General features: G+C 39.9%; 1 protein-coding gene across 1 annotated transcript in view; it reads left to right on the top strand.

Annotated features, from left to right (window-relative positions):
- LOC121091133 (poly(U)-specific endoribonuclease homolog) overlaps positions 1–13,805 on the top strand; it is a 24,318-nt gene extending 10,513 nt beyond the window's left edge. Inside the window, exons 3-9 of the mRNA XM_040600414.1 lie at positions 2,147–2,268; positions 3,398–3,536; positions 4,398–4,519; positions 6,225–6,335; positions 10,543–10,649; positions 12,036–12,126; positions 13,596–13,805. Coding sequence (XP_040456348.1) covers positions 2,147–2,268; positions 3,398–3,536; positions 4,398–4,519; positions 6,225–6,335; positions 10,543–10,649; positions 12,036–12,126; positions 13,596–13,712 — 809 coding nt within the window. The 3' untranslated portion in view covers positions 13,713–13,805. The remainder of the gene's footprint in view (positions 1–2,146; positions 2,269–3,397; positions 3,537–4,397; positions 4,520–6,224; positions 6,336–10,542; positions 10,650–12,035; positions 12,127–13,595) is intronic.

Genomic DNA, 13,805 nt, shown 5'->3' with positions numbered 1-13,805 from the left:
TGTGAGCTCTTTGGAACAGCAAGTTGTCTTGCTGTCATATAGTAACTACCAACAGTATTCTGCACGTTAGGGCCTTAGAGCATTCCTGCAATACATTTAATAAATAATAAATATATGTTGAGGGAATCCAGATGATGCAAAGTTTCTGCTGCTTACTACGGGGGATTCTGGAGTCAGTGTTGGGACATGTTGAAAGAACCATTTGCATTTACACTCTTTAAGAAGAGCGTGTCTTGCGCTAATGAAGGAGGGCTTCTTCAATGGTACGGTTCTCACTACAGTGCTTAAGCAAAAAGTGTTTCAGAAGCATTTTGTAGTTAGAAGTTTAGCTGGTCTCTGTATCTTGTACTAGCCTTAAAATGTCTTGCTCTTTCTAGCATTGCCTGTGTTCTTAGAAAAGATTAAATGTATTAGCATAGAGAAACTGGCAGCGTATTTTATAGATTTATTTTGAACCTGCTTGCCATGGAGCTTGTGTAGACTGATGTTCCCACCTGGGACAGCAATGTTAATAAACATTACCTTTTCTAAACACCTCTAAAAGCTGACAGATCCTCTTTTGATGAGTGATACACACAGATGTTAAAACCACGCTCCTTGCCCAACATGGTGGTGGTCTAAACAGAACAAGAAATAAACCAGGAAGAGTGAGGAAGAGAGGACAAATATGTCGATTTTTAGATGAGAATCAGCAGACGGGTTTGGTATATTTTTCAGGATTAGGTTTGTGGTTGCTTTTTGTTCTGCGTTTCTTTTACAGGTAGGTAGTTTTGACCGGAGATGTGCCTTTGTTTAGAACTAGATCGGTGTCCTCAGAGCAGTAAGATCTCCAGACAAGAAGGAATTGCATCTAGTCCTTCTTTTGAGGAAAGCGCCGTAGAAAAAGAACAGGGTAGAGACGTACGGCAGATCTCATGCTGAATGTCAGTTAGGAATGTCATCCTCTTAGCGTGAGACTGGGCTGTGTAAGCAGGGCGTTGGCTGCAAGATGTGAAAATTCTGGTTAGTGCAAATAAACCTTTAGCTGGAGTAATGGGTCTAGTTCTCAATACTGTAGGTCATAAAGGATGAGACAGTCCAGAATATCCAAAAAGGAGTGATGAGAATGATCAGACTCCTAGAAAAAAATGCAGGAAAGGGCTGAATAAGTGGATCTTGTTTTTTCTAGAAAAGAAGACTTATGGGGCACATGGTAAGTCTTCAGAGAAATAAAAAGCTGCTATATACGGGAGAGGAACAAACTTCTATTTCCGTTGTGAGTGGGACAGAGTACTGAGTTTAAATTGTGGCAGAGGAAATCTAGATGAGTTATTAAGAAAAGTATTCCTTTCTAACAGTAAGTGTGGTCAAGCACTGGAATGGATTGCTAAGGGTGGTTGTAGAGTCTCCAGCATTAGCAATCTTTTTTAAAAGAGTCATTGGGAGAAGTAACGACACTACTGATTCAGCCTTGGAAGAAGAAAGGATTGGTGACTTCCCAAGGTTTCCTCTCAATCTTTTTTCTAGATGTCTTAAAAAAAAAAAAAAAAAGTGTTAAGGTAATGCAGGGATATTCTGGGGAAATAGCAAGAATTTACAATGTGGCTTTGCAAAAACGTACTGGTTTACATCCATTCCTATTTTCTTCCACATTTGAAATATTTTGATGGTTTAAGTCATGTGAAATTTATTGTAAGTTGAACTGTTGAACTGTGCATTATCCCTGATTTTTTGTAAGCACTTTATTAGAAAGATGGTATGTATAAAAAGAGACTTGTATATAAAAAAAAGCCTGCATTCAGGCAACTATGAGTTTTGTAATTTCTCCAATAGTTCAAAAACATCTTTGATGTTTTTATATCTTAAACTGAAACAGTATCACTTTGGTGGCAGCCCAGACCATCATATGTGAGTTATAAGTTTATAAATATGAAAATAATTTGAGATTTCAAAAAAGCGCTACGTTTATTTTAAGTGGCAAAGTTATTACAATCCAAATCTGTCATTGGCTGGAAAAGTTAACAAAGGCTGAAAAATGCATTTCAAATAAAAACCTTATCCATCTGGTATTGTTTATGTCTTGCAACTGTATATTGTACTGGTCATCACTTAGTCCACATGATCTGCATATGATTGTTCAGGGGTTCTTGTTTGTCTTGATTTATAGATGACTTTGATGAGCTTGTGGTGAGTAACAGTGATGTTGTGCTCAAAAATATCGCTGAAGATTTGCGGAATCACCTACCCATCGAGGCAATGTTTAATTCAGAACATCAAGCTGTTCAGAAAGTAAGCTAATTGTTACAGTCTTTTTTTTTTTTTTTTTTTTTTTTTTTTTTTGCTGAACCACAACATTTATTTGGGAACAAAGCTGATTTCAGTTTTAGTAGTAGCTCATAATAAAGAACACGCACTGGAGTGAGGTATAGGTATGGGAAATCTTAGTTTCATTCTCAGGTCTGTTGCTGCAGGATTGTGTGACCCCAGGAAAGTTGCTTCATAGTTCCTAATATTTTGATCATAAGTTATTTGGCATAGCTTTCATTCTGTGTGGTATGGCACCTGTCACAGTGATTCTTTAATGCTAGCTCCATAACAAACTCCCAGCCCCCTTAAAGAAAACAGAAACACGGGGCCAGTGTTTCGCTGTTGCCATAATGTGGGCAGCCCAGAAATGATTTCCAGCTCTTCTCAGATTCTGATGGCTCAGAATGAGGTGGGCTGTGAGTCCTGTGGGAGGGGAGAGCACCTTTTCTACTTGAGCTGTCAGTATACGTGAAAAGTTAATGTATTTCCCAGAAAAGTGGTGTGTGGCTCTTACACAGGAAAAGTGGATTGGCCACATGCAGCAAGCCTGGGAGAAGGAGGAGAGAGGAGTAGGAGGATGAAGATTATACCCCTTGAAACGGCGAGAAGGCAAGCATCCCAACTGGTGTGCTATTGGTTGAAAATAACACCCATGTTAATCAGAGGTGTTTCTAGATTGAGGCATAAGGCACGAAGATGAAAATATTCAGATAGTTGAAGCTGAGAAGCAAAATTGCCCTTACTCCTAAATTTAAGTTATAGTCTCCTCATTAAAGTAGAAAACAGAAAGCTTCCTTTGCCCTGTACCTCCTCTATAGCCAGCAGGCACTAAGGAGACAGAATCGATGGCGGGTCTCCTGCTCAGCTACCGAAACCAGCTTGCGTTCCTTTGTCGACTTCCACTTAGTGGTTATTTCAGTGGAATTGGGTGATCCAGTTTACATGCAGGGTTTCTATGGTTTAAGTTTGATTTGTAACTTTTGAGTAGGGAAAAACTTGAATCTTAGGGATTTGGGGAAAGGTGGGGTGGAGGGACAATTAACTGTGTACCAGCGTAAGTGAAATTAAGAAACTTAGTTACGCCTTCCTTAGATTTTGTTCCTCTTCTCAGATACACCAGCATCCACTGCCCATGATTCATGTCGATGCATTCCTTTATGATGATGATTTTGTTGATTCATTGTGTGAGGAGGGGAAAATGAGTAGGAGCTACTGCACCGAGTGTGGCTCATACAAGACTGCATCTTTAGGTAAGTGCTCTTTTGGGAACACGAGAAACAAATTCAGTTTAACTAAACTGGTTTGTGCAGTGACTCATCTGGACAACACGACATCCCGCTGATGGAGGGCTTTGTCCAGACTGGTGCAGTACACAGGTCAGAATTATCTCCCATAACCAATGGAAGGAGACTTCTGCACACGTAAGTTGAATTAATTTGCAGTGCGTGAGTGACGTTAGTTGCCCACAAAAACTGGGCAGGGAAGAGGCAGGGCTATGTACCACTGAAAAGGAAGATGCCTGAGGAAGACGATACTGTAGAAGTCCACGCGGTAGCCTCAGTCTCCTCTCGCACGCTGAAAAGCAGTAGAAAGCACCATCTGTCTTAAAGCTTTTGTGTTGTGTGGTACAGATCAGTGCTATTACCAGTGTAGCACGGGCATTGAAGGAGGAATGGTTTATATGGAGAACATCCCGTTCCTTAAAACCTTGGAGTTGAAATTCAAGCTATTAACGTGTCTGCCCATAAAAAGGTTTGCATGTATTGTGTTGAGCCTTAGGTACCGTGCTCCCTTTTTCACTTAAGCATTTCCAAGTTACTTTGTTTTGTATTTTGCAATGTATGTCACTGTGCAGAAAAAGGTAATTCAGTTTCATGAAGGATTTCAAAGTTCTCCACGTAAGGGAAGGAATCCCCAGGCGCAGGACAAACCGCTTGGCAGACCACCTCCGATCTGCAAACCCTGGTTTTCCAGGGGCCCCAGCAGTAGTTCAGGCAGGAAACCGTGCGGGTTTTCAGTGATGATAACTCTTCAGGTTAGTATGTCGTTGGTTAATAACACAGTAGTTAGTACTGCCCACCCAACACCTTTGTTCTGTTCTTATTTCCCAGAGTTTATTTCGCATTCCTTTTCCCTCATGGAACTGAAGTTTCTTTATCAACATGTACTGCCTGACCTGACAGGAAAGGTAGTGGTTGACGTTGGCTCCAGGCTTGGTGCAGTGCTATTTGCGGTAACTTCCAGCACAGGAATTCATATTTTATTACTGTGACAAACATTTTCCCTCCTCTCTGACTACCTGCTCTCGTTACTCCATCTTGGACGGGTCACTCTGATCTGCCTCCCTGAGCAGTGTAAGGTGCTGTTTACTAGCAGGTTCAGTTCGGGTTCTGTTCCTCGCAAGAGGGAATACAAATGTTCTTGCTTACGGAGAGGGAAAGTCTGTTGTCCAACAGAGCAGCATATTGCTGTCACACGTGCTGCTCTTTTGCTAGTTCCTGCTCTGCCTCTCCTTCGTAAGTAAGTTTGTCCTCTATGTCTTGACCATGTCTATATATAGTTTAGTTATGTTAAATTCCTTTGTGAAGCTGACAAACTGTTAAATTATACAAAGGAAGACTTTGATATGAATTTGTCTCCAAAAACATATTGTCCTGCTCTGCGTTTTAAAATGCACATAAAATACTTCCATCGAGAAACTTGAGTGCAATTTTGATTGCTTTTGGCATGGCTGGTGCAACATATGGCCTACAGCAATGCAAAACACACATTACAACTTTCTTGCAAAAGTCAATGGCTGTTTAGGGCTCAATCTTGGAAACACTCAAGCATGTAATTTTACTCATCTGAATAATCTTATTTTGTGGCTACTCAAATGAGGAAAGTTACTCCCATTTGTAAATATTTGCAGCATTGGGTCCTTAAATGGTAACAATTTTCCTAGCCTGAATTTGAAGTACTTAAAAGCTTGTATTGGTACGGTAGAAGATAGTCTCAAATAAAGCAGGGGAAACGTTTTAAAATGAGAGTTTTCCTTTGTAACCATGTGCCTGGCTTTTATTGGAGGAGGGGTGGCTTCACCTTCACAGGTTGCTTCTCTGCTCTCTCAGTTGAATGGTTTCAGGAAACATTAATAGTTAGATTGTAGTACACAGGTATCTTAGATACTCTATCTTTAGCATTGTTTGTTTGCCTTTGCCATTGTTGGCAAAGTGTAATTGTGGTGTGCAGTGGAGACAGTGGCGCTTAAAGCAGTGTCTTCGTTAGGGCCCTGTGGGCTCAGCTACTTGTGCTTCTTTTTTTTTCCTACCGTCTCCCAACAGCTTTCCAAAATCTCAGTCTGAAACTGAAACCATTATTTTGGGCTTATTATTAAGAGATAATTTATCCTTTTTCGTATGTACCTGGATGAAGCATCTGAAAACGGCAGTAATACAATACTTACAGGTGCTGGCAAAGACGCTGTATGAAAATACCCCGTTACGTTGCTGGCACATTGTCCTCCATTTTCACTTTGACTATGTGTATGTCTCTTTCTGCCCCCTTGCTATTTTCTTCTTCCATTTTCCCAAGAAACAAAAATGTGCAGTCTTTCCTTTCACACTATTTTTGTAACTTGGTTTATACTGCTTTTTTCCTTCTTAGACCACTTTCAACTATTTTGCAATGGAAGTGAAGTCGGTGCTTTACTATTCTGTTTGTTATTTTGATATGCCATTTTGGATCCTTTATTAAAATTTTTGAGACATAAGTGGGAATTGCCAGATCAGGGCTTCAGCTCTGAACAGCATCACATCCACTGAAAGACATTACTCAACTTGCTGTTTTAAAATGCTTTCTTAATCTTAACCTGTGGGGTTTTTTTTTCCATTTAAATTTAAATTTCTGAACTTGTTTTGAAGGCATCACAGTTACTAAATTTCCTTTTCCTAATGTAGGGTTATCTTTATAGCTCAGCATCCCAACTGTATGGAGTAGAAATGAATGCAGAGTTTTGTCAGTTGCAAGAAATGATGGTTACAAAATACCAGTTCATTGACAGAATAAAGGTAACTAAATATATGGTTTAGTGTATGTATTTTTAACCACTGTGTACTAGGTGTCCTGAGTGGCTGGTAAAACAGTGTTGTGAGAAGTTTCTGCCTTTGCTTCTTCTGGGCTTAAACAAAGGTTTTGCATTAAGAAAAAAAAAAATCTTACGGCAGAGAGGAAGAGGGAATTTATCAAAATATGATAATGTGTTGAGTCACTTAGCCTCTTCCCTGAATGGACTTACGTACTGGCTCATGCAAAATGGGTACTTCTTACCTGTTTCTCCCAGTGAGATCAATGATGTTATTGCCACTAACTTGTGTGACATTGAGTGTATAAAGAGTTTCTGTCACGAATAACAAAACTAAATGCCTGTGTTTCATTAACATTAGCACAAAGATGTTTGTAGGATGTGCAGATTGGTGGCTAAGAACACCTAAAGGACTTAGGGCTGTTGGTGTTTCCTTTCTTGGAATGTCAGCGCCTATGTACCTTCCACAAACAAAATGGGTTTCAAACAATGTGATATCATTATGGGAACTGTTTCCCCAGTTCCATTATGGAAATAACTATTTTAATGAGAAAAAATACATGGTTTTGTGCCTTTCTGGGGAATACCAGTTATTTTGTTACCAGCAAAAGTTGGTAAATAGAATATGCTGGGTAGCATACTGGCTTTAATCCTATGTCGTATGCGTGTGCTCTTGACTGGAGTCGCACAAACTGCTGGGTGTAGTTATTTCTTGGAAAGTAAAGTAAACAATTCAAAACTGGAAAGAAATTACAAACATAAAATATTTTAACACAGGATAAGCAATATCATCGGGTTTCCCAGTTCAATGCCAGTTGCTGCCAGATTATCTGTAACCTCTGGGTTTTGCATATGTTTTGTGTTTGTAACACCTTACTGTGATGAGACTGAAAGTGCAGTTAGGAACTCTGTCAATTTAATTCAGTGGAGCTGGAGGTCTATATGCATGCTTTCCAGCCTTGTATATTCCTTTTTATAAGCCTTTTTGTTTTTCCTTCACACCTTGTAATTCTGCTGAAGTATTCATTTCAGAGCATAAAGATAAGAAGATAATACATTTTCAAAGCAGTGCCTGAGGACTCAGCTATTTGAGTCTCATTAGATGCTAATTTAGTCATGTGACTCCTGTTATCACACTGCTTTGAACATTTCACTCTTAGATTTTTATTTCACCCCCAAATGAATCCTCTCAAGAAATACATACCAGCTTGAAAAATAGTCAGAATCCAGTTGGTGATAATAATTTATGACACAAATTTGCAAAACTGTTAAGAGACCCTTCTTAAATAACAAATTTTTTTTCAGAATATTTTGGATTTTTATTAGATCGTGTTCACAAAGGGCAGCAGGATGGAATGATATCTTTAGTGGCTGTATCTCTGCATGAACCTTGTGTTTCTTTGGTCAGCATTTGATTTGTTAAAGTACATAGAAAGTTGCTTAGCATCTTTTACCATTTGAGCACTTAAATGCTGGGAGGAGGAAAGTAAACAGTTCAACAGATCTTAGGAAACTTGAGACCTTAATTCAGAAATTGCCTGTAACCATGAAAGGCTTGGTGTGTATTCCATTGAGCAACAGAGCAGTTTTAAAATCGATCGCTGCCTCCTCTGTTGTGCCAGCACACAGCCAAACGGGTCAGGGGAATGGTCCAGCCGAAAAAGAACCCAGCAAAAAAGTGTTTTACCTGCAGCAGCACCTGGGGCTGGGCCATGGTGCAGCCACACGTGCTTCTGTGGTCCCACATTCCCCAACAGGAATGAGGATGTGTTTGGGGAGGATGGGATGCTTCGGTCACTTTATTCGGCACGCTCACCTACTCACTCTGTAAATACAGACTAATGTTACGTTGAGGTTTAAATATTATTCAAGTTAAGGAAACATCAACACGTGTTGAAAGTTTCCCAGTAGTTTAAGCATCTTTCTGAACTGAGGCTTAAAATACTAGGAGTGCCATTAGTAGGGGATTAAGAAAATTTACTGCTAATCATGACTTCTTGTGCTGCAAGAAGTCCACTGGTGAAACAGTCCACCACTTGTGTTTGGGTTAAAGGACTACTGCTCAGGTTTTTTGTACAGAAGTCCTGTGGTTTTGTTATTTGTGCCCACTGAAGGTAAGAGATTGAAGTAAAATGTCCCTTAGCCTCAGAAACAGTGATCCATATCCCACTGACAGTCTGGGTAAATCTGGGTTCTGATACACGAGTCCTGGCAGCTCTAGCTGAGGCGTGTTTTGCCCCTAGCTGTCCATCCTTCCCCACTGCAGGAGGCTGTTGCCTGTGTCCATAATACCTTACCACCCCAGTTCATGGTCTTTCATTTTAATGAACAGTTAGCAGTGGCTTTATGTAGAGGACAGGAGTTGACAAGCAGGACCTGCTGTATGTAGAACTGCTGATGGTGGCTGGAGTGGTCCGTATCCTTTCTCTGCTGCCTGGATGCTTGAGCTTCTTAATCAGCTCCTGTGCTGCTACACAGTGCACTGTTATAAGATAAATTATCACCAGTCTTAATTGTCCTGAAAAGCTCTTAACTTTCATGAACTAGCGGATAAATAGTTCAGATGTCCACAGAGTAGAGGTGAGAGCAGAAATTTGATCAGTCATTCTGACGACTGAACTGTGCCTATTTCTCACTGAGATGGAGCCTTCAGACACCGACCTGCCGGTTCTGGGTAAGGCACAAGAGCACAGTTGCTTCCTTTCCACTCATTACAGGCAGTGGTGAACAGCTTGGCATGGTAATGTGTTTAAGGAGACAGAGCTGTTTGTTTTACCGGTTTGGAGCGCTTGCAGAGAACCCACGGCGTATAGCTTTCAAAGATGAAATGCTGTGATGCCTAATTTTTTGTTAGGGTTTTCTTTCTGTTACTGCTGATCTTGAAATATTTGGCTATAATTGCAATTGCTGTAATGCATTCTGATAGCATGAAGCAGTCATAAACTGGGGCAGTTTATCATCTTCTCCACACTTGAACCCTTAGAAGTTGCAGGGGTGGTAGTATCTGTTCCCAGTGTCAATCAGAGCTGCACGCTTTGTGTGTGCGTTACGAGGAGGAATACATAATTTACCCTCCCAAAAAGTATTGATGTATTGTTAAGTGGGCAAAAGGTTTTTCAACACGTAAGTGTTTTTAACCTTTTGTGCTAACATTCAGCTTTCCTGTCAGAATTAAGAATTCCTTTCTACATCTGTCCAATATTGGAAGTATTTGACAAAACGTGAAATACTGAATCCATCAGGTTAGTATATTCCCAGCACAACCTAGTAATAGGTCACACAGGAAGGAAAAGAAGTTGTTCAGATTTTCCGTCCATTTTGACATATAGGGTTGCACTTTCAAAAAATTTGTGGAATGCAAGTAGTGTTCACATTGGCTTTCTCTCCCTTATCCCTTCAAAAGATTCATGTTTCTCCTCAGATTTGGGATGTGATGTACTTCTGTGTTTAAGAGGAAATCAAATACATCTTGTCAGAGTGTTAATGAGCATCCATATTCTCCTGTCACTATGATCTCACCTGTTTGAAAATGACATAACGTGCTAATATCCTTTTTGGTAGGTGAAGGTAAATAAAATCAGACCAGCTGCTGTGCTGACTAGAGGCAGTTGTTTAGTAAGGTGAAGCACTTGCTGTCCTCCAGTGCCACTGAGCATCCCGCCTTTCCAGCATTCCTAGTGCCAATATAGGTTGTGAGAATTCAGCTGTCAGACCTGGATCTGTAGTGTCTTTTCTAGCTATAATCCTTTATTAACCTGCTGAGTCTGTCAGATGCCTTTTAATAGCCTCAAAAAGGCTTTAGCCATCTTCGCTCCTTTCTGGAAATCAGTGAGCATTTGGGATAAAATATAGGTAAGTGAAGTGTAACAGCCATCATATACATCATCTCCTCTTTTACGGCTTTTACAGTGTTCTAGACCAAAAGTCAGATGTAGTTTATTTCACTTAACATAGTGAATCATATATCTTAATTAGAGGAGATAAGTCTGATTTTTATTTTTGAATTTTTTGAAGCTTTTTCTGGTTATTTACTTCAGTTTTATCGACTATGAAACCAGTGAAATACCCATTTTTGTGACTGCTTCAAAATGGTGGTAGCAGGCGCTGTAGTAGGTTGACAGGCTTCACGGCTACTTGAAGGCTGTGTTTGTGTATTAAATTAATTTATGCCTTGTGAAATTTTTCTCCTTCAGGTGGTTCACGCAGACATCTGTACTCAGGCTTCACTTCTTCAGAAGGCTGATGTTGTTGTAATGAATAATGTCTTTGAATATTTTCTTAACAGACAGGAACAGGCCAGGTAAGCTATGTGTCCGAACAAGTTATCTATTTCTTTGGCAATGTGTGTGTAACCTTGTGAGTTATGGAGAACCTTAAGGTTGTGCTTTTTGAAGTCACATACATAAATTACACAAGGAAATTGTTTTAAACTGCCTGCGCTTAATTGTTGTACTTAATTGCTAAGGTGTTACGGCAGTTGTTTATTGTTAAACCCACTAAACACTGCTGCTTTGTTTATCCAAACCTTGCCCTGCATCCTTGTACTGATCTCTTAAAATTTAGTATCTTGCTGTTAAAGGATCTGAAATTACTATATCAGCATAAAGCTCCATCTTCGGAAAGAAGACAGGTCACTGACTTGTAGATGTCAGAGCTTTAATATAGATGCACTGCAAAACATGGTTGTTAATGATATTTCTAATATATCTTCGTAAGGATGTGGTAGCAAGCCAGCGCATGGCTAAGGTTCTTTTTCAGGTACAAGACACTGACAGATGAGCTTTTGCTAATCCAGCAAAACATCATCCAGCAGTTTAAAACATAAATAACTTTACTGTCCAAAGTTACTGTGCCTTTAGAAGGGGCAGTCAAAAAGAAAGGGTGCCTGTGGCTGCCATCCCAGCCAACACCCTGACATTCATTAGCAGTTTCAGCGAAGTCTTGTCCTACTGCCCTTGATCCCAGGTGGTAATGTTAGAGAGGCACAGACAGGTGAAGGGTAGTGAGTGTTCCACGTTGCTAGTTTTGTTTCCAGGCACATGACCGAGAATTCATTTATTCTTCGAGAACTCGGGGGCAGTGGTTTAATGTTGCATTAGTACCATGAAGACAAATGACATTTGAAGAATGCTGGAAATTAAATTATTTTTAGTCTGAATTGCCGTGCTGTGAGAAATGATCTGACATGCAAAATCAGAAAAAAAAGGCAGGCTGGGGGCTGTATTTAAATACTCCAATTGCTAACGTCTTAAGAGAAGTATTTTGTCACGACTGCAAAGTATGTATGTAAAGAACAGCTTGTTGTTAAGCTTATTAAGACAGTGCACTCAGGGACTGGGTTTTCATCAAAACCAAAAGCTTAAAGGGACCAAATGTCAATGTTTAATCTTAGTCCATCATGAAGGTGTTGACAGTACAAAATTAGATGCATGTATATATCAGAGTTAAAAAGTTACAGAATCTAACATTGTAAGACCATATATTCCCTCTGTTTTTAAGATGAAGCTTTATTTTGTTCATACAAAGACAGTTGCTTTGTTATTAATAGTGACTGATAAGCATGTATAGCAAGTCTTTAAGCTTAGTCTACCTCTGGCCACTAAACTGTAAAAGCGTTAGATTCGTTTTATATCAAATGTTGGGTTTTTTCCTAAAAATTGGTGACGTACTTTTAAATATGTTTCAGAGCTTGGGAATTTATTGCTTGTAATGTAAGGAAAAGAGGGTCCTTATTAGTGACAGTTCCAAGCCTTAAGGAATCGCTCTCAAAGCTCCAGGTAAGTTCCTTCAGCTGGTTTTAGCCAACACGTTTCCTATGGAAGTGGCAGGTCTGTCGTTGGGGTTCGCTGCTTGCCGGTATTGCTGTGAGGAAGGATATGTAATTTTGTGAATAGATTAGAAGATGTAGGACTCTGGGTTCTATTTCCAGGTTCCAACACACCTTCCTGTAATTTCACTGTCCCCACCTGTGAAATGGAAATCCCAGCCTGTATCAGTAGGCTGCATAAATCATTGTATTATCATATGTATTAACAATACCTTAGCTGTGAGGTTAAAAAAACCCCGCAAAACGTTAGCAAATCCGTATTATGATGCGAGTAACTTTTGTGATAATCACGCCGATTTCCATCAGGCTTATTCCAGGGATAGGGGTAGAACCTGAGAAGTACAGATGTATTTATAAACTTCTAGAGGCAAAATCTTGCAGTGTTTTCTCTATTTAGCTCTACATTTGCACGTTGCCTTGAAACGTGACAAACTGGTTTGTTAAGCCAGTAGGAGAAAGGGACATATTAAAGAAGGACCATCCTTGAGGATGCTCTTGTGTTCTGACTTGCTGTCAGCGTAGAAAATGACTCATAAAATGCCAGTGTGAGTTGTTAGCAGTACAGATTAGGGAGAGATGTGGCCTCCCAGCTAGCCAGGTGATTACCACGAGGTGTCTCGGACCAGTGACATAGCTTTAAATTGCAGTTGGAAACAAACATGATGACAGTGCAACTTCCAAACATGTTGAACACCCTGTGCTGCTGTTCTCTGAGTAGTAACCACTTCCGAGGGACCAGCCCCTGCCCTGGGTCTGTTCTGCCATAGGTCATTGGTAGATTACAGTTGTTATGTGTATGATGCCTAGACAAATTGTGTGGGTGGGCTTTAGTTAGGAAACAAAACACTGATCGTACATGACAAGGTTATTTATAAAGTAGCTTGCTTGCCACAGCAGTCTGCTTTAAGAGAAATTGAAGTTGCCTGTATGCTAATGGGTGAAATAGATCCTCAGCCCCAGGAGCAGCAGTGGTGTCATTTGACCTTTCCTTGGAGCAGGCAATGGTTACAGAGCAGCTGAGAAGCCCTTTGTAGTCTTAATACAATACTCCCTGGGTGTAAAACAAGAAAGTACCTGTGATTGTTCCGTGGTACAGTTAGCTGCTCCCTCAGCACTTCTCTCAGAATGTTTCCCTCTGATCAGGATGCTTGAGGCTTACACAAATGCATATAGAGAAGCAGCTGTAACATGCTAGCAAATTATCTAGACTATTGACTGAGATCATTTTTATAAGTTATCTTTGTTCTCCCCTATTTAAGTTAAATGGCATTTCCAGAAATTAATTTATCGTTGCTGCATAATTTGGAATGATTCATCTATCTTATTATGTCTTGCCTTCTTAATACTGTACTAACCTTGAAATGCCTGCTGTGTTTCTCAACGTTGTGTTAATTTAAGGATCTGCTTTCATTGTTTCAGACAGATATACAGCTCAGCCAATGGGTCGAAGAGATGCAGCTAAACTATGATGTGTATATGGAAAAGGATGCTGACAGAGAAGCACTTGAACAAATACATTTATACAAGATTCTCTAGTACCTGGAAAGATTTACTAGTATCTTTTTAACATATATTTTGGGTCTAAGATGAAGTTGGATTGATTTGTGTGAATAAATCAGGTCAAAATTC

This window comes from Falco naumanni, chromosome 7 (genome assembly GCF_017639655.2).
Source record: "Falco naumanni isolate bFalNau1 chromosome 7, bFalNau1.pat, whole genome shotgun sequence".
Lineage (NCBI taxonomy): Eukaryota > Metazoa > Chordata > Aves > Falconiformes > Falconidae > Falco > Falco naumanni.
The sequence above is the reverse complement of the archived record's forward strand: the minus strand, read 5'-3'. Positions and strand labels throughout refer to the sequence as shown.